The sequence below is a fragment of the Sorex fumeus genome, unplaced genomic scaffold (genome assembly GCF_029834395.1).
Source record: "Sorex fumeus unplaced genomic scaffold, SorFum_2.1 ptg000033l, whole genome shotgun sequence".
Classification (NCBI taxonomy): domain Eukaryota; kingdom Metazoa; phylum Chordata; class Mammalia; order Eulipotyphla; family Soricidae; genus Sorex; species Sorex fumeus.
Genome location: NW_026606090.1, coordinates 35,565,070 through 35,586,683, shown reverse-complemented (window position 1 = coordinate 35,586,683; position 21,614 = coordinate 35,565,070). Strand labels below are relative to the sequence as shown.

Genomic DNA, 21,614 nt, shown 5'->3' with positions numbered 1-21,614 from the left:
CTTCAACACTGCCTTTTAACCTGTGGATAGATCAACAACAACAAAACTCAGCAAGGAAACATTGGCTTTGAAGGAAGAAATAGAAGAGAGAGGGCTAAAAGACCTATACAGGGCTTTAGACCAAAAAAGAAAGAATACACATTCTTTTCCAGTGCACACGGAAAATTTTCCAAAATAGGCCATGTGTTAGGTAACAAAACATACCTCAATAGAATCAGGAAGATAGAAATAGTATCAACAATCTTTTCAGACCACGATGCATTGAAGATAGAAGCTAATCACACATAGACATGGAGAACCAAATCTAACACCTGGAAACTAAACTACTCAATGCTTAACAACAAGTGGGACAGGAAGAACGTCAAGGACAAAATCAAAAGATACCTAGAAACAAATGAGAATGAAGACACGAGCTAACATAACCTATGGGATGCAGCTAAAGCTGTGTTAAGAGGAAAATTTATAGCTTTGCAAGCATTCCTAAGGAAGGAAGAAAGGGCCTACATAGACAACCTGACTTCACAGCTCAAGATCTTAGAAAAAAGACCAACAAAAGGAACCCAAATCTGGATGAGGATAAAAGAAAATAATAAACCTTAGAGCAGAAATTAACAACATGGAAACCCAAAAAACAATCCGAAAGGTCAATGAGACCAAGAGCTGGTTCTTTGACAAAATAAATAAGATTGATAAACCACTAGAAAGACTCACAAAGAAAGAGAGAGAGAACCCTAATAAGTTGAATCAGAAATGAAAAAGGGGGCATCACAACAGAAACCAATTAAATTCTAAAGATCATCAGAGACTACTTTAAGAGTCTGTGTGCCACGAAACAAAAGAACCTAGAAGAAATGGATAAATTCCTGGACTCCTATAATCTCCCAAGATTGAAACGGGAAGACTTGGGATACCTGAATGGATCCATTCATATCAAGGAAATTGAAGCGGTAATCAAAAGTCTTCCCAAAAAACAAAAGCCCAGGCCCAGATGGATTCATTAGAGAATTCTTCCAAAAATTTAAAGAGGACCCGTTGCCAGTTCTCCTCAAGCTTTTCCAGGAACTCTCCCGAACAGTTTCTATGAGGCACATATCTCCCTAATACCAAAAGCAAAGAAAGACACCACCAACAAAGAAAACTATAGGTCAATATTCCTAATGAACACAAATGCCAAGATCCTCACAAAATATTAGTAAATAGAATCCAACAACTTATCAAAGAGATCATACACCATGACCAAGTGGGATTCATCCCTGGGATGCAAGGATGATTTAACATTCGGAAATCAATCAACATAATCAATTATATCAACAAAAGTAAAGATAAAAACCATATGATCATATCAATAGACACAGAGAAAGCTTTGACAAGATCCAGCATCCATTTATAATGAAAGCTCTCACAAAAATGGGTTTTAAAGGTACTTTCCTCAAGATAGTCAAAGCCATCTATGACAAACCCATGGCAAGCATTATCCTGAATGAGGAAAAACTAAGAGCCTTTCCACTAAGATCAGGGACAAGACAAGGATGCCCACTATCACAACTTCTGTTTCATATAGTACTGGAAGTACTTGCAATAGCGATTAGGTAAGAAAAAGACATCAGGCATCCAGATATGAAAGGAAGAAATCAGGCTCTCACTATTCACAGATGATATGATACTATATCTAGATAATCCTAAAGCCTCTACAAAGAAACTCCTAGAAACAATAGACTTGTAGAGTAAAGTCACAGGCTATAAAATTACTACCCAAAAATCCATGGCCTTCCTATACACACAAAAAATGAGACAGAGGAAAGAGACATGTAAAAAACAATCCCTGTAAGATCTTATCACATCGAAGGTTGTGTGTTCACGGGCTCACTGGATGGCTCTTTCTCACTGCCTGCGTTCCGTACTCTTGAGCCCTGTGTGTGCTTGGATCAGGACGACTGTTCTTTCTCTCAAGATTGAGTCCCTCTCTCTCTGACTCTCCCCACTCGAAGCTTACCATCTTAGTTTATATAGCAGTCACATAAGGCGGTGACATAAAGGTGGGTTGAATATTGACGAATCAACAAAGAGAGGTAAGACCACTCCTCCAGGAGATTAACTCAAGGATAAAATCCCATCTACAGAGATTACTCCAGATTACTAGGAGACCTGCTCAAGGGTGGGATCCCAACAAGGGTGTGTTCTTCCCTCAGTTAGTAACCTACTTAAATAGTTGTAATAAATGTACTTCTAATATTTCTAGCAATGTCATTCTGTATGAGCACAGTAAGAGATATAAATTTAGTTTGGTTCTTCCTGAGAACATCTCACTATACATTCTGCAGTCCTCAGGCCAGGTTAATCTTCCTAGCTCCAGCAGGGTCCTAGTTTCGTCGTTACATGACAGCATTTGTCCATGATCATGCCCTCAACTTATAGTTGAGTATTGTGGCTCTTTGGCCTGGCCCATTTCGATGCCAGGGTAGCTCACTGCTTGCCCTGGGTCCATTCAGTCCCTCGTCAGGACCCTGCTTTTGGGGTGCTAGGAACTAAGGGCAACTGAGTCAAGAAATCAGATGCCCAGGAGTAAATATTATTCGGAGTCAATCAACTCCCAAGTTACAAAGCATAATATTAACTGTCTTTCTTTGTCCATACAGAAAGGACATTGCTTACAATACAAGTTCAGTGTCCTTAGATGGGTGTGACCCGATAAACCTAAGCTACCTGAGGAAGGACAAAAGAGTGTTATCCTACAAATCCCATTCACAATCTTGCTTCAGAAAATCAAGTACCTCAGAATCAGCCTAACTGAAGAGGTAAAGGACCTCTACAACAAAAACTACAAAACGTTACTTACTCCATGAAATAAAAGAGGACACTAGGAAATGGAAACATATCCCCTGCTCATGGATAGGAAGAATTAACATTGTCAAAATTGGTAATACTCCCCAAAGCATTATACAGATTCAATGCAATTCCATAATGATACCTATGACATTCTTCAAAGAAATAGATCAAGCACTCCTGAAATTCATATGGAACAACAAATGCCCATAAATAGCCAAAAAATTCTTGGGAAAAAGACGTTGGGAGGCATTACCTTCCCCTACCTCAAACTCTACTACAAAGCAGTAATAATTAAAACAACATGACATTGGAACAAAGGCAGAGCCGCAGACCAATGGAACAGGGTGGAATATCCTTACACAAAACCCCAAATGTCTGAACATCTAATCTTTGATAAGGGAGCAAGAAATGTGAAGTGGAGCAAGGTAAGCCTCTTTAACAAAAGGTGCTGGCATAACTGGACAACCACATGCAAAAAAATGGGCTTAGACCTCAACCTAATACCATGCACAAAATTCAGATCAAAATGGATTAAAGATTTCAACAACAGGCCAGAATCCATAAGGTACATTGAAGACAAGGTCAGCAATACCCTCCACGATATTGAGGCTAACAGTATCTTCAAAGACGACACTCCACTGACCAACCAAGAGGAAACAGAGATAAACAAATGGGACTATCTTAAACGAAAAAGCTTCTGAACCACAAAAGATACAGTAACCAAAATACAATGCAATCTACAGAATGGGAAAGGATATTCACCCAGTACCCATCGGACAAGGGGTTGATATCAAGGATATACAAGGCACTGGTTGAACTCTGCAAGAAGAAAACATTCAACCCTAACAGAAAATGGGGTGATGAAATGAACAGAAACTTTCTTAAGGAATAAATCCAAATGGCCAAAAGGCACATGAAAAAATGCTCTTCATCACTAATCATCAGGGAGATGCAGATCAAAACAACTTTGAGAAATCACCTCACACCACAGAGACTAGCACACATCCAAAAGAACAAAAGCAGCCAGTATTGGCGCGGATGTGGGAGAAAGGGACCCTCCTTCACTGCTGGGGGAAATGCAGACTGGTTCAGCCCTTCTGGAAATTAGTATGGACGCTTCTTAAAAAGTTGGAAATTGAGCTCCCACTTGACCCAGCAATACCACTCCTAGGAATATATTCCAGAGATGCAAAAAAAGTATAGTCAAAGTGACATCTGCACTTGTTTGTTCATTGCAGCACTGTTTACAATAGCCAGAATCTGGAAAATAACCCGAGTGCCTGAGAAGAGATGACTGGTTAAGGAAACTTTGGTACATCTACACAATAGAATACTATACAGCTGTTAGAAAAGATGAAGTCATGAAATTTACATACAAGTGGTTCTACATGTAAAGTATCATGCTAACTGAAATGAGTTAGAAAGAGAGGGACAGACATGGAAAGATTGGATTAATCTGTGGAATATAAAGTAACAGAATGGGAGACTAACACCCAAGAATAGTTGAGATAAGTACCATGAGGTTCGCTCCATGGCTTGGAGGCCATCTGCAACATGCTGGGGAAAAGGCAGCTCAGATAGAGAAGGGAGCACCAAGTAAAGGGTGTTGGGAGGATCCTCCCAGATGGGAGATGCATTCTGAAAGTAGACTATAGACCGAACATGATTGCCACTCAATACCTCTATTGCAAACCACAACCCCCAAAAGGAGAGAGAGAACAAAAGGGAATGCCCTGCCACAGAGGCAGGGTGGAATGGGGGGATGGGAGGGATACTGAGATCATTGGTGGTGGAGAATGGGCACTGGTGGAGGGATGCATACTCTATCTTTGTATAACTGAAACCCAAGCACAAAAATTTGTAAGTCTATAACTGTACTTCATGATGTTTCACTAATAATTTTTTTTAAAAAGTACGCCTGAAGATACCAATTAATAATATGACAATTAAAATAATAAAGTATTCTCAAAAACAAAAACTCAAGCATGGATGTATTTACTATTGAGTTCTTTCAAACCTTCAAAGATCTACTTCCTGTTCATCTCACATCTCAGTCTCTTCCAGAAAGCTGAAGGAACAGGAATCCTCCAGAAGAGTTTCTATGAGATCAATATTACCCTGCAAGGAAAAGCAGGCAGAGAGATCACTAAAAATAAGAATTATTGATATCCTGATATCCCTGATGAACACAGATGCAAAGATCCTCGAGTTCTCAATGAACTATAGCCAACAATACATTAAAAATACACACCGAGATCAAATCAGATTTATGCCAGGAATACAAGGCTGGGTTAATACATGCAACTTAGTGCGACACACTACATTGATATAAAAAAAACTCGTAAGATTATATCAATAGATGCATTAAGTTATTTAACAAGGACAAATTCTCTTAAACAAATGGGGCTAAGAAAGCTGTTTAGGCACATGAAAAAAGTGACTCAGTCCCTATCTCACACCATTCACAAAATGATTAAGGACATTTAAGCACAAGTCCATAAAATAAACCAAAAAAAAATACAGGCATAACTCTACATGATATTGACTCTATAAGTATCTTTAATGACTCGATGCCACTGGCCAAGAAAATAGAAGCAAAAATGAGCAAATGGAATTAAATAAAATCAAGAAGCTTTGCACTGTCAAAGACATGATACAATTTTTTCTAAAGACAACTGTGCCAGGGAGAAAAACATTTGTTCACCACACATATGACAAAGGACTAATATCCAAAATCTATAAAGAACTCTCAAAAGTTATCAAATCCACCCCACCCCCCCAAAAAACACATTATCCAGAAGTCAGAGAAGCTGAACAGATACATCTTCAAGGAAGACCTACAGATGACTAATAGGTAGATGATTATTTCAAAAGTTCTGAAGGCTAAATATTGCCAAATTAGAGCTTGGTGAAAAATTTATATACTGTCTGAAAAATATTGTCTCTAAGCAGTTCAAAATTCATAAATAATTTGCATAAAAAGCAGAAGGACTTGAAGAAAGTTATAAAGTGAACTGCAGAAGTCAACTGAGCAGACATAGCAAGGACATAATCAATGAAACAGAATTGAAAGAATATTACTTTTTTCTAAAGCAAGTAAAATTCAGTTCACAGACAGAGTTTAGAATTTTTTTTTTTTTTTGCTTTTTGGGTCACACCTGGCGATGCACAGGGGTTACTCCTGGTTCTGCACTCAGGAATCACCCCTGGCAGTGCTCAGGGGACCATATGGAGTGCTGGAAATCGAACCTGGGTTGGCCGCATGCAAGGCAAACACCCTACCCTCTGTGCTATTGCTCCAGCCCCTAGAATTTTTAAGACATGGAAATGTTTACTTTATGCAAATAAACTAACAGTCTAGGCAGTTGTTAAGGACCTTTTTAAAGGAGTTCAGTATAACTTTCCATTTGAGATTAATTTCCTCTATTGTATGATCTCTAACCCTAAAAAATCCAGGACTGTTCTTTTACAAATATAAATCTTGAAAACAGTCAAATGGACTTATTTAATTGTACTTATATGGGGGGTAGGTAGGAGGGGCTTGGGCGGACACTGGTGGAGGGAGCTGGGCTCTCTGGTGGTGGGTAAGTACTAGAATAACATCTTCATGAATACTACAATTAATAGTATTGTAAATCCTCGTACCTCAATAAAAATTCTTTTTTAGAAGGACCTGTTAACTTGATTACAACTTGGTTGATAAAAAATATTTGTTCATTCTTTTTCTGCCTGTGACCATCTTCCTCAGATCTGCCTTTAATTTTCTTTGTAAAAACACCTGACATTTGATTTTTAGGATGAAATGACTATACAATCATTACGCAGACTTGTTAAAACTATGTTTTGTTTAGTCATAAAATTTTAGAAGGTGTAGATGATAGGTTACATAAAAATGTGCTTCAAAATTGCAGAGATGAAACAAAAGAGAATGAGGACACAAGCTACCAGAACTTGTGGGACATAGCTAAAGCAGTGTTAAGAGGAAATTTTATAGCTCTGCAAGTGTTTATCAGGAAGGAAGAAAGGGCCCACATAAAAAGTTCGACTTCACAGTTTAAGATCTTAGAAAATGACCGAAAAAGGAGCCCAAACCAGGCAGAAGGAAAGAAATTTAAAAAAAAAAAAAAACAAACTTAGAGCAGAAATTAACAAGCTGGATTTCCCCTTCCCTTGCCAAAAAAATCCAAAATATGAATGAAACCAAGAGCTGGTTCATTAAAAATATAAACAAGATTGATTAAGGAAATGGACACACATCCCCTGCTCACGAATTGGGAGAACTAACATTGTCAAAACGGCAATACTACCCAAAGCATAATACAGATTCAATATTGTCCCTATATAAATACACATGACGTTTTTCAAATAAATTGATTAAATACTCCTGAAATTCATATGGAACAATAACCCCCCATGAATAACTAAAGCAATCCTTGTAAAACGAAGATGGGAGGCATCACCTCCCCAACTTCAAATTCTACTACAAAGCGGTACTCAGAGTTTTGGAATGAATACAAACCCTCAGACAAATGAAATATTCTTTTTTTTTTATTTTTGGGTCAAACCTGGCGATGCACAGGGGTTACTCCTGGCTCTGCACTCAGGAATTACTCTGGCAGTGCTCAGGGGACCATATGGGATGCTGGGAATCAAACCTGGATCAGCCTCATGCAAGGCAAATGCCCTACCTGCTGTGCTATTGCTCCAGTCCCTAGAGTTGAATATTATGAAACACACTCTTAAATATGTGATCACTTAATCTTTGATAAGGGAGCAAGAAATGTGCAGTGGAACAAGGAAAATCTTTTTAACAAGTGGTGCTGGCAAAACTGGACAGCTGAATTTAAAAACACAAAACAACAACAACAACAAACTCAGACTTTTATCTAATGCCACACAGAAAAAAGGTAAAAAAGGTAAAGGCCCTCCCGTTGATCGTCGATTTGCTCGAGCGGGCCCAGTAACGTCTCCATTGGAGACTTTGTTGTTACTGTGTCTGGCATATCGAATACTCTCGGTAGCTTGCCGGGCTCTCCGAGAGGGGCGGAGGAATCGAACTCGGGTCGGCCATGTTGGCCGCGTGTAAGGCAAACGCCCTACCGCTGCCACACAGAAAAGTCAGATGAATTGAAGAACTCAACATCAGGCCAGAACCCATAAGGTACTGGAAGAAAATGCAGGCAAAACCCTCCAGAATATTGAAGTTAAAGGTATCTTCAAAGATGAAACACCACTGACCAAGTAAGTGGAAGCAAAGATAAACAAATGGGACTACCTTAGCTTCTGCACCCCCAAAAAAGTGACCAAGATACAAAGATAGTCCACAGAATGGGAAAGGATATTCATCCAATACCCTTCTGATATGGGGTTAATATCAAAGGACTGGTTAATATACAAAGGACTGTATCTGAGCTTCCTTTTCACCTAGAGCCTGTGGCTGGCCTTCCATTCATGGGGCAAAATTCCTGGTACTAATCTCAGCCATTCCTGTGTGTCACTCTCACTTTTTGTTGCTTTATGTTCCCCAGATGAATGCAATCTTTCTGTGTCTATCCCGCTCTTTCTGACTCATTTCGCTTAACATGATACTTTCCATGTAGTACCACTTGTATGTAAATTTCATAACTTCATCTTTTCTAACAGCTACATAGTACTCCATTGTGTAAATGTACCAAAGTTTCTTTAACCAGTCATCTGTTCTTGGGCACTCAGGTTTTTTCCAGATTCTGGCTATTGTAAAGAGTGCTGCAATGAACAAACAATTGCAGATGTCACTTTGACTATACCTTTTTGCCTCTCTGGGATATATTCCCAGGAGTGCTATAGCTGGGTCAAATGGCAGATCAAATTCTAATTTTTTGAGAGTCGTCCATACTGTTTTCCAAAAGGGTTGGACCAGCCGGCATTCCCACCAGCAGTGAAGGAGGGTCCCTTTCTCGCCACATCCGCGCCAGCACCGGTTGCTTTTGTTCTTGTGGATGTGGGCCAGTCTCTGTGGTGTGAAATGATATCTCATTGTGGTTTTGATCTGCATCTCTCTGATGATTAGTGATGTAGAGCATTTTCTCATGTGCCTTTTTGCCATTCGAATTTCTTCTTTGCGAAAGTTTCTGTTCATTTCCTCACCCCATTTTTTGATGGGGTTGGGTGATTTCTTCTTGTGGAGTTTAACCAGTACAGCCACAGGCTCTAGGTGAAAAGGAAGCTCAGATAGAGAAGAGATTACCAAATGAAGGGTGTTGTGAGGGCCCTCCCAGGGTGGGAGAAGCATGCTAAAAGTAGTCGATAGACCAAACATGATTGCCACTCAAAGCCTCTCTTGCAAAACACAGTACCCAAAAGAAGAGAGAGAGAACAAGGGGGAATACCCTGCCACAGAGGCAGGATGGGACGGGGGGGGGGGGATGAGGGGGGGGGATGCTGGGACCCATGGGGATGGATGACGGGCACTGGTGGAGGTATGGGGACTTGATCATTGTATAACTGAAACCCAAGCACAAAATTTGTAAGCCTATAACTGTACCTCATGGTTTTTCACTAATAAAAAAAAAAAATATAAAAAAAAAAAAAAAAAAAACACCCAACAGCAGAAATCTGGGGGAAATGATGCAATAAAGAATATCCTTTTCTTCAAAAAAAAAAAAAAATATACAAAGGACTGGTTGAACTCTACAAGAAAAAAAAAACCCAACCCCATCAGAAAATGAAAAAATGAACAGAAACTTTCTCAAAGAAATTTGAATTGCCAAAAGGCACATGAAAAAATGCTCTTCATCACTAATCATCAGGGAGATGCAGATCAAAACAACAATGAGATATCATCTCACACCATAGAAACTGAAATACATCCAAAACAAGAGCAACTAGTGCTAGCATGGATGCAGAGAGAAGGGAACTCTCCTTCACTGATAGCTGAAATGTGGACTGGTCCAGTCTTTTAGGAAAATAATATGGACATTCCTCCACCCCTCTCTAAGAGGGGTGCTGCCGAGAGTATCTAGCTGCCGAGAGTACCTAGCCTGCACGGCAAAGCCTGGCAAGCTACCCGTGATATATTCAATACGCCAAACACAGTAACAAGTTTCACAATGTTACTGGACCCGCTCGAGCAAATCGATAAACAACAGGAGGATAGTGATAGTGATTCCTCATAAAACTAGAAATTGAACTTCCATATAACCCAGCAATACCACTTCTGGGATTATACCCTGGGGCCCAAAAGCACACAGCAGAAACACCATCTGCACTCCTATGTTCATTGCAGCACTATTCACCATAGTCAGAACCTGGAAACAACCTGAGTGCCCAAGAACAGACAAGTGGATAAAGAAAAAAACAAAAACACTATGGCTCATCTACACAATGAAATATTACACAGCTGTTAGGAAAAATGAATTCATGGAATATGCCTATGAATGGACATAGAGAGTATTGCGCTGAGTGAAATGAGTCATAAGAAGAGGTACAGATATAGAATGACTGCATTCACTTGTGGTAAATAAAAATACATATAAGTAGAAAACTAATATCCATGGCCAGGGGAAAACAGGGGCTAGGAGGACTGGTCAGTGATTGGAATCAACCACAATGTGTGTGTGGCGGAGGGTAGGTAAAATAGAGAAGGGTCCAGTATGACAATAATAGAATAATAGGTATAAATGATCACACTGGACAAGAACTGAGTGTTAAAAGTAGGTAAAGGAATATACCAGATAACCTTTCAGCATCTGTATTGCTAACTATAATGCTCTAAGGGGGGCAGGGGAGGATGTGGAGTGAGGGAGAGAGAGGGGGGGGGGAGAGAGAGAGAGAGAGAGAGAGAGAGAGAGAGAGAGAGAGACTAAGGAAAACTGCTTGCCACAGAGGCAGTCTGGGGGTAGGTGGGAGGGAAACTAGGACACTGGTGCTTGGAAATGTACCTTGGTGGAGGGATGGGTGTTGGAACACTGCATGACTGAAACCTAATCATGAGCAGCTTTGTAAGGGTCTATCTCACAGTGATTCAATAAAAAAATCTTTAAAAAAGATACTAGAGCTTGAAGTCTAGAAAACAAGCAGACAGGAAGAGAACAGATTCCAATCACATTCATTTTGTCTTCATCTTGAAGAAGATGAAGAAGTCTCATGATGGAATTAAACGTACACATCTGGCTAAAAAAATGAAGGAGGACAGAGGAGCAGGAAGAATGGCTGGAGCCCCAGCTAATGCCTGACACAAAAAGGTCATCTCATATGCAGCTTCCTGAATTGTGGGTTGAACTGTGGGGGTATATAACTGAATATGAAGGTAATCTTAAAGTAAACTCAATGATTTTACCAGTAAAAAGTAAAAAAAAGAAGAGAAACACTCAATATAGCAGTCTACAATGCCAATAAGTAAATACACACTTTACCAGCATCTAAGAGTTATTTTCTCTGATAAATGTAGAAATTAGGTTCCATTCAAAAAAAAGACCAATATAAAATAATGTCCAATTCTTATATTTAAATAGCTATCAAAATATTTTTCTTTGAAAAGTTAGAAAAATGATTACTTGAATGTGTTTCTTATTCCAGTACTTTCATCAGAGATAAGGTAAACTATAGGTCTATTTGACTAGAGGTCATTTTCCTATAATACAGACAGACACAAAAGTAGTCGTTCTTGAGCTGGACTTACTTACAGCTACTCCGACAGAAAAAAAACTGGTCTTTAAATTGCAATTGCTGAGATTCCACAGACAGTTAAGAAACCCAAGGAAGCAGGAAATATTTCTATCACCTTGAAGGGCTTTACATTTATTTTTGAGTATTTCACGATGCCATCTCTATTACAGATTCCATAGCCTAAGAGATAATGCAGATAAACCAATAATTACTATATATCTTTTTGCTGACATAAAACTGATTCAAATTCATCCCAACAGAACACATAAAGTAGGTAGTAAACAGAAGACGAAATTTCCCCCCATTAATCTTTAAAATAGGACACCACGGGTTGAGATTCTTTTCTTTATTTTGCCATTGAGTCATTCTTTTTGAGACTGATCCTAGTTACTTCTCATTGATAGCTCAGCATCTTATTCCTCTATTTTTATCATTATATGCAGCAAAAACAAATCTCTTTGAAAAAGGCAAGAAAAAAAAACAGTCCTTTGAAATACTTCTAAAAGTTTCTCTAACCTAAACCCTAAAAAAAAGTAACTTTGTGGGTGAGGGGAGGGAGGTGGGTACACTGGTAATGAGTGTAGTGTTGAAATTATATGTATGGAAAACCATCACTGTAATTCACAGAACCTCAATCAATTAAAAAAGTAAAAAACAAAAAAGAGGAGGAGGGCACGGAGTAGGAGGAGAGGGAAGGAGGAGGTGGAATATGCCTATAAATGGACATAGAGAGTATTGTGCTGAGTGAAATGAGTCACTGCATTATCTCTTAGGCTATGGAATCTGTATAAGGAGGGCAGGAACAATAGGAAGGGAAGGGGAGAAAACGATGATGACAATGATGATGACATATTCAAAATGCTGATAAAAAATAAATTGCTCCCATATCCAGAAAAAAAACTATCATTCAAAACTGAAAGTGAGGGACCAGAGTGATAGTATGTCATGTAGGGTGTTTGCCTTGCATGCGGCCTACCCATGTTCAATCCCTGGCATCCCAGATGGTCCCTTGGGCAGACCAGGAGTAATTCCTGAGCATCGCTGGATGTAGCCAGAAAGAAACTGTCACTGTCACCCCGTTGTTCATCGATTTGCTCAAGCGGGCCCAGTAACGTCTCCATTTTGAGACTTGTTATTACTGTGTTCGGTGTATGAATACATTAATACGTCACGGGTAGCTTACCAGGCTTTACTGTGAGGGCGAGATACTCTCGGTAGCGTGCCGGGCTCTCCGAGAGGGGCAAAGGAATTGAACCTGGCTCAGCCAGGCTGGCTGCGCGCAAGGCAAACGCCCTACCTCTGTGCTATCGCTCCAGCCAAAAAGAAAAAAAAAAAACTGAAAGTGAAATGACTTTCTCTTAATCAAAAATGGAGAGAATATGTTTGCTGCAAACCAGTTTTATAAGGAAATTTAGGCCAAACGTGGTATTAGTAATTGAAATCCACATACAAAATAACAGGAATTTTAGTAAAATCCATCATATTGATAACTAAAAGTGACAAAGCTTAATAGTATAGTACTTATTATTTCTTCTCTGAGCTGAAGACAAAACCAATTATATAAGCATCAAAAACACAATCAATGTAAAGGTAACCAACAGACTGAGAAAATACCTGTAAAACATAAATCTAATAAAAAGGCTACAGCCATATAAATAACTCCTACAACACAATAACAAAAAGCCTATTTAAAAAATGTACAAAGCTTGGGCCACAAAACAGACCTCCATAAACTCAAGTGTACAGAAATCACATCAAATATCTTCTCAGACCATTATGTACTAAAATTTGAGAAGTTAATCAATGAAATGGAGATGTTACTCAATTACCTGGAAATTAAACAGCTCACTAGTGAACAAGTGGATCAGAGAGATCAGAGAAGGAAAATCAAAAGATTTCTGAAAAAAAAAAAGAATAAGGACACAAACTACAACTTATGTGACACAGAAGAAAGCGGTGCTAAAAGAAAAATTCACAGCTATGTAAGCATTCATCGAGAAGGAAGGAAGGAAGGAAGGAAGGAAGGAAGGAAGGAAGGAAGGAAGGAAGGAAGGAAGGAAGGAAGGGAGGGAGGGAGGGAGGGAGGGAGGAAGAGAGGGAGGGAGGGAGGGGGGAGGGAGGGACGAAGGGAAGAAGGAAAGAAGGGAGGAAGGAAGGAAGGAAGGAAGGAAGGAAGGAAGGAAGGAAGGAAGGAAGGAAGGAAGGGAGGGCCCACATAAATTAACTGCACAGCCTAAAAAAACTTGAAAAAGCCCTAAGTAGGCAGGAGAAAGGATTAAATAAATCTTGGAGTACAAATTAATGAACTGAAATTTAAAAACTCCCAAAAACCAAAAATCCAAAAGATCAATGAAATCAAGAGGAAAAGTCATGTGCAAAGGTCAAAGGATGAAAGAGTCTGTTTGAGATACTGAAAGCAATTCAGAATAACTGCAATACTGTAAAGGTGGGCTGGAACGGTAGCACAGAGGTAGACTGTTTGCCTTGCACACGGCCGACACGGTCGACCCAAGTTCTATTCCTCTGCCTCTCTTGGAGAGCCCGGCAAGCTGGAGCCTGGCAAGCTACTGAGAGTATCTTGCCCGCATGGCAAAGCCTGGCAAGCTACCCATGACGTATTCGATATGCCAAACACAGTAACAAGAAGTCTCACGATGGAGACGTTACTGGGCCCGCTAGAGCAAATCGATGAACAATGCGAGGACAGTAACAGTGACAGTGAGTATAAGGTGCGAGTAGTGAGGCTGATTTTCGAAAAAAGAATAGAAACAATATGAGATTGTTGAAATTAATATTAAAGGTCTAGGACCTGAGTCTAGTGGCAAATTTGGAAGCTATAAGTTTGTATTTAGAGTGAGATGTTATAATCTTTTTGTTTTAAAACTATTTCATTGAGGGAAAAGGATGTCACACAGCATAACAGCACTTGCTTTGTAAGTTTGAGACCGTGATTTTAATCCCAATAACACAAAAGATGCAAAAACAATCGACCATTTCTTTGAATACAGATCAGACTGAAACCACGACTGAAACCAAGAGAGCAAACAAGAGGATGTTGCATATTCTATATTAGAGTGACTGTGGTGTGAGTTAAGGTAAGACAGAAAAAAAATGATTTATTTAAGAAGATACTGGACCACCTTTTCCTCTCAGCGGCCACATGGTGACCACCATCTTTCAGAGCCTATTGGACAGAGAGGTACAAGCTTGCAGTGATGGGGCACGTGGGGCCTCTCAGGATGGGGGGCGGAACCGGTCCTTCTCCCTGCCCCGATGAGACCCGAGTTGCTGCCCACTAACGGCTCCTCCACTCCTGAACAGCCATGAACCCAGAGGCACACAAACCAATCTCGGAAAAAGCAGCTTCTGGCAGAAATCCCTCTGGACTTAATTACTAAAATACCAGAAATCCGAAATCATGCGACTGCAATAGTGGCCGCATCATATGCTCTTCATTATCAGCAATAGAAAACAAATTATCTAATGATGCCTTTTTGGCAGGTCTGATTGTTGGGGGAAAATTCCAAATAATAATAGTGGGCCTTGGGGCTGGAGTGATAGCATAGCAGGTAGGGCATTTGCCATGCATGCAGCTGACCCAGGTTAGATTCACAGCATCCATGTGGTCCCCTGAGCACCACCAGGAGTGATTTCTGAGTGCAAAGTCAGGAATAACCTCTAAGCATCGCCAGGTGTGACCCAAAAAGCAAAAAAAAAAAAAAATAGTGGGTATTCTGTCAAAAAGTTGAATGTAATCAAGGTAAAGAGAGAGTAAAGTGAAAAACATCTGACACACAAGCAGTGGGAGGGGTGGTATGGAGGTATATTGGTGTTCTTGGTGGTGGAACACATGTGCACTGGTGAAGAGATGGGTGTTTGATCATTGTATGACCGAGACTTAAACCTTAAAGCTTTGTGACTGTTCTCATGGTGATTCAATAAAAATTCTTTAAAGTTAAAAAAAGAAAAAAAGAAGATATTGGAGGTAGAATCATCAAGAAATGGGTATAATTCATTTATTTGTTCCCTAAATATTTACAGAACATTTAATGTATGTCAAGCATTGTACAATGACCAGAAGACCAGGAGATTCAATCCAAAAGACAGTTTGAACCCCTTTCCTAATAGATGTGAGACCACAGGAAAAAAAGACAGATATTAAATACAAATTATAAAAATAAATGCAACTGTAACAGATTACTCAAAGGAGAAATACTGGGTGCTGTTATAGGGGAATCTGACTCAATCTAACTGTATGGTGAGTTAGAGAAAGCTTGAGAACATATCATTTTTACTGCTGTCAAAACTTAAAAGTTAAAACTGTAAAAACGATTTTAATTGTACAATTCAATGATACCACTACATTCACAACGTTAATAACCATTACAGTTGGTTATTGGTAATCTAATTCCAGAACTCATTCCTCACCCAATGCAAACTGCACCCACTAAACAGCCCCCTTGTCTGCTGGGAACTAGGAATCACTGCTCTGCCTTCTGTCCCGAGGGATATACCTAATCAGAATATTTCATCTCAATAAAGAAAATATGAGTCTTGTGTCTGGATTCTTTTACTTGGTTCAGTGTTTCCAATGGCAATCCATTTTTGATGATCCCTGTATAAACACTTCATTCATACTTATGACTGAAAACCATTTCATTGTAGGGGAATATTTGGGGTTATTTTATTCCATTATTGGACATTTGGGTGCTTTCCATCTTTTGTGAATGATTATGGATATTCATGCAAATTTAGTCTGAACACACTTCCTTTGGTTATATACCTACAAACAGAGCATCTTGTTCATATGGTAAATCAATGTTTAACTTACTGAGGATCTATCAAACTGTTTTTCAGTGACTGAGTCATTTCCCATTAACCCAGCAATAATAAGAGGGCTCAAATTTTTCCAATTCTCATCAATATTTGTTACTGACCATCTTTTCTATTATAGCCACCTTAGTCATGCAAATCAGTATGTTATGAGGGTTTTTTGCTTTCCATGATCCTGACGAATAGCAAGTGTTTTTTCACTGGCTCTTTATTCCTATATCTTCTCTGAAAAAGTCCTTTGCCATTTTTAGATTGATTGTTTTATTCTTGGAGTAAAAACCTTTAACATTTTGGAAACACAACTTTATCAGACATGATTTGTAAATATTTTCTTATTATTGGATTGTCTTTCACTTTCTGGACAGTATCCTTTAATGCTCAAAGTTAAAATTCTGATAAAATCTGATTATCTATTCTTGATGTTTTAAATTCTGATGAAATCCAATTATATATTTTTATGCTGCTTGTCACGTCATATTTTTAAAAACTATTGTGAAATTCAAAGTAAGTACAAAGACATATGTATTTTTTGAAGTTTCACAGTTTGGCACTTAAATCTGGATAAGTGATCCATTTTGTATGAAGTTAGGGTCTAAATTCTTTTTGTTTTTGGCTATCCAGTTTAACAGCATTATTTGTAAAGATATCATTCTTTCCCAACTGAAAGATCTTGACACCCTTGCTGAAAATTAAGAGGCCATATATAAGTGAAAGGGCTTCATTTTAATCCCTTGATCCACACCTGTCTTTATGCAGGTAGAACTCTAATTTGATGACTGCAATTTAGTACCAACTTTTGAAATTAGAAATTTAGACCCCATCCCCACAACTTCATTCTTCTTCAAGACTGTTTAGCCTATTCTGGGTCCTTATGATTTCATATAAATTTTATAGCAAGTTTTTTCATTTTTCTAACACACATAAAATGAGCGCCACTGAGATTTCAACAAAGATGTGTTTTTAATCTGAAGATGGTTTGAGACCATATCATCGTAACAATAGTAAACCTCTCAATCCTCGGACCTAAGGGACTCTTACATGTACATCTTTATTTTCATTCAGCAATGCTGTGCTGTAGTGACACTTCAGTGCATTGAATATATTGTGTGAAAAGGGAAGGGGGTGATCTGGGATGGCAGTTGGACTCAATGTTTAGGTCTCTAAGTCAATGGTGGCTGGTGGCACTCTAAGCTAGGAAACAAAGGCAGGGGGGAAAAGGAGGGAAGAGTATTTAACTTGGTTTAGATGTATTCAGACTTAATGCCTAAGAGATATTTAACTCAGAGGGTTAACAATGCTTGTTTTGTATGGAACATGACATTTCAAAGCAGAAAAATAGATTTTGTCAATAAAAAGAAGAATGGCTTCAATATACTTTTGTGCTATTGTGCTGTTTTCTTGTGTTAGGCAAGAATTGTATTCAAGAAAGGATTATATTCATAAGAATATATCTGAGGTTTTTCTACAATTGGATAACACTAATCCTTAATATTTACCTCTTATTCTTTTATTTGCTGGAGCGATAGCACAGCGGGTAGGGCGTTCGCCTTACAAGCGGCCAACATGGCCGACCCGAGTTCGATTCCTCCACCCCTCTCGGAGAGCCCGGCAAGCTACCGAGAGTATTCGATATGCCGGACACAGTAACAACAAAGTCTCCAATGGAGACGTTACTGGGCCCGCTCGAGCAAATCGACCATCAACGGGAGGGCCTTTACCTTTAACTTTTATTCTTGTATTTATTTTTGTGCTTTTGGCCGCACCTGGCCTGCTACCGGCAGCTCTGAACTCAGGAGTGACCTCTGGCAGTGCTCAGAGTACGTAATGTGGTACCAGAGATTGAACTGCATGCAAGGCAAGTGTCATAACCTCTCTCTATCTCTCTGGCCCCTAAATTCTCCTTTTTAATGTTCTGTAATTATGGCAAAAGTCAAGTACAATATTCATTTAACCATGTTTTAAGGTATTTTTCTTACAGGCTTCCTTTATCATTGATCTCATCCTCATCCTCCCTGCCACAAACAACATGTGAAAGATGCATAATGGGCTTGCTCTTCAAGCGCATGTTCTCCTTTGAACACACACCTAGCTTGCTTATCTCCATATCTCTTGCTTTTTCCACTCTAGAGAAGTCTGTGTTCTCTTCCGCTCTTCCATTCCCCTCACATCTTTCTAAATAAGTTTCATTCATAAAACTATCTTGTTTTACTAAATAAAGAAATATGCATGATAGGCAATATTCAGTTGTCAGTTTTTTTAGGAAGTGGACACAATAACACTAATGCTCTAGTGAGCTAACGATTTGGTCTTTGCATCACCTTACAAAGATAAATTCTGCATATTTATTTACATATTAACTTTTAGCAAGAAGTACTTGTGGCATGCTATTCTCCAAAAGTTTTATAAAGAGCATTATATTTTACTATTTTAAATATATATACCTTATTTTATTGTAGTTATTATTATTAATATGACTATAGTAGTACTACTGTTTTTGTAGTACTACTGTTTTGTACTACTGTTTTGATGTCAAAGTCCAAGGCACAACCCCCCCACGCACACCACAAGATGCCCATGGGCCCCGTCTACACTCCATAAGTCACCTCTGACCCACCTCATCTCGTTCCACTCCCCCCGCCATGCCCCCAACCATGCTTGGCAATTTGTCTTCATAATCCAAGACCAAGAGTATGTCACTGATATCCTTTATTCCCTTATTTTGTCTCTATACACCACAGATAGGAGAGATCAGCTAGTATTTTTCATTATCCCTTTGACTAATTAAAAGGAAGGTCATCTTATTTTAAATTATTTATTTTTTAAAACAACCTCTAATGACTATGTTAGGCTAGATGGATAAACCTAAACATTCTTAAAATTCAAAATAAAAATTAAATGTAGTATGCCAAACACAGTAACAACAAGTCTCAAAAAATGGAGGATGTTACTGGGCCTGCTCGAGCAAATCGATGAACAACGGGAGGACCGTGACCGTGAATTTATAGTAAATATCAGTATACTAGTGATTAAACAGGACCTGAATTGGGGCACTATCTTATTTACTGCAGTCATATTTCACAGTGACTATATGAAATGAGAAATTATATACATCATATGTGCTATCAATGAGAGGGCTGATTTTTTTATTAAATGGCAAGAATACAAGCATCAGTAAAATACAGTAGTGTTCGGGCTGTAATATCAACATTAAATCCATCTGTGGACAGAAAAGGTAAGAGATTTAAGAGACTTTAGAGGAAATAATGAAACATGACTAAACTTATTATTCTACATTATATATAACTATTATAGGCAAAAATAAATAAAATGGCAATTAAGTTGATTGCAATACTTTAATATTTTAAAGAAAACTTATTTAAAATACAGATTTTAAAAAAGCTCACATTCTAAACATGGATAGCATCACCTACCTTTCTAAAAATAGTAGGGCAAACACAATTGTAGAAAATGTATGTTATTTAAAGGTACAATACTATGGAGTTTTTAATGCTGACATATTCTTACTATCTGCTGCTTTGAAGTCTGATTATGGCCTGGAAATTATGTCAGGCTGGTTCCACAATGGAATGTTAGGTCCCAGGCAAGTATTGGTAAACTGGCATAACTTCTCAAGCCATGAAAGTATGAATCACAAAGAAAATTTTTTACTAACCAATTATTTAAGTATTGAGAAAGGAAAGGAAATCCATTTTGTAAAAATACTTTTCCTTCTTTTTATAATTTTCTTTATTTGATTTGGATAGTTGACAAAATAATATTAATAGTGAAGCAAGCAGATTTTACACTCACTATTACTGTGTGGATAGAAAAAGCCATATGCATTTTTGGCTCATAAGACATTTCAGATCACTGCAATATGGCACAGGAGAACAGAAATTCAGAGGCATGAAGTACATTCAACATTGTTAAGCATTCAAAGATAAATGCAATCATATAGAAAAAATCAGTTTTTAACTTTGACCTTTCCCAAGGATGTGAAGAATCTTTTTGCATGTCAGAAATCTCTATAGCAAAGATTCCTATGAAAAAGAAAAATTACGCATGTTAATATTTTCACCTAAATTATTTTAGTATATTTAAATAATGTATTTTTATCATTACTTTGGCAATATTTAATATAACTCCAAAGTTTCTGTGAAGGAAAATAGATACAAAACATTTTTTCATTCAGTTTTTAGAAATGGACACATCCATACCAGGGAATAATATTCCATAATAATAAGGAATGGACTATTGATGGATGTAACAAATTGCATAAATACTGTAGTATATTAAAATGTTAAACTCAGAAGGTTACATAATGGTATCACACATTATGCATATTACCACACTGTAACCTACATAATCTACTTAAAATGTGAGAATATTACAAATGGAAAGAAAAAATTAATATTTTCCAAGGGAGATGAATGGAAAAGGGGCAGACTCAGAGTATAATAAGATAAAACAAAAGAGAGGGTTCCTTGGCACTGTGAAGAATTCAACATCTATTTGTAGTGATGATGTATGTGTAGTGCATAAAATAACTGCATACACGACACATAAATGAGTGCATGTAAGAACTAGCAAAACTCTGAATAAGGCTCAGGGGCCAGTTGTGTTATAGATTGGGAGTATGGACTATAGCTAGTACTGTACCAATGTCAATGTCTCATGTACCATGTTATCACTGGGGAAACTTCGGGAAGGCTGTATGGGATTGTCTTGCACTACTTTTTACAACTACTTCTGAGAGTTTTGATCCTTCAAACAAAAATTAAAGCAAAAGAAAACCATGGACACCATACAACGTAATCCCACTTACTGGTTAGAAAAAAACATGAAAAACAACAAATACATATAACATCTTGGATAAATCTGAAATATATTGTGCTGAAAGTCCTTCACTAGAGGCTACATGTATGTTTCCACTTTATATAAAAGTATGCGAAAGTGAAGCAATAAGGAACTGAATCCTATTGGCGGGGGTGGAGGGAGGAGAAAAACAGTTTTAAACAATCGATAGAAGTGCTATCATTTGAAGATAATATTTTGCAAGGTCATGCAAAACAGGGAGATTAAGTGCATTAATAAAAATAGTAAAAAATAAGATACAAACCTTTCTGACTATCAAAAAAGTGCAAAGGCAAAGAAAAATTAAAGAAAATCGATAAAGAAATAATAAATCTCACAAAACATAGCTATCATAATATACCTTGTTCTATTGTTTGTCCTAAAGCTATCTGTTCTAAATTTGACATGGGCTGGAGCAATAGCACAGAGAGCAGGATTGCCTTGCACACAGTCAA

At 38.2% G+C, this 21,614-nt stretch overlaps 1 protein-coding gene across 11 annotated transcripts in view; it reads right to left on the bottom strand.

The window, feature by feature from the left end:
• Positions 1-4,808: 4,808 nt before the first annotated feature.
• TSGA10 (testis specific 10) overlaps positions 4,809-21,614 on the bottom strand; it is a 129,119-nt gene continuing 112,313 nt past the window's right edge. For 7 of the 11 annotated variants that reach the window (XM_056116741.1, XM_056116740.1, XM_056116736.1 and 4 more), the window contains one exon: positions 19,450-20,345. In XM_056116741.1, the coding sequence (XP_055972716.1) occupies positions 20,321-20,345 (25 nt within the window). In that variant the 3' untranslated portion in view covers positions 19,450-20,320. Of the gene's footprint in view, positions 4,945-11,485; positions 11,653-19,443; positions 20,346-21,614 lie in introns of those variants that run through there. The other 4 variants (XR_008792828.1, XM_056116735.1, XM_056116734.1 and 1 more) reach the window with 4 other exon arrangements.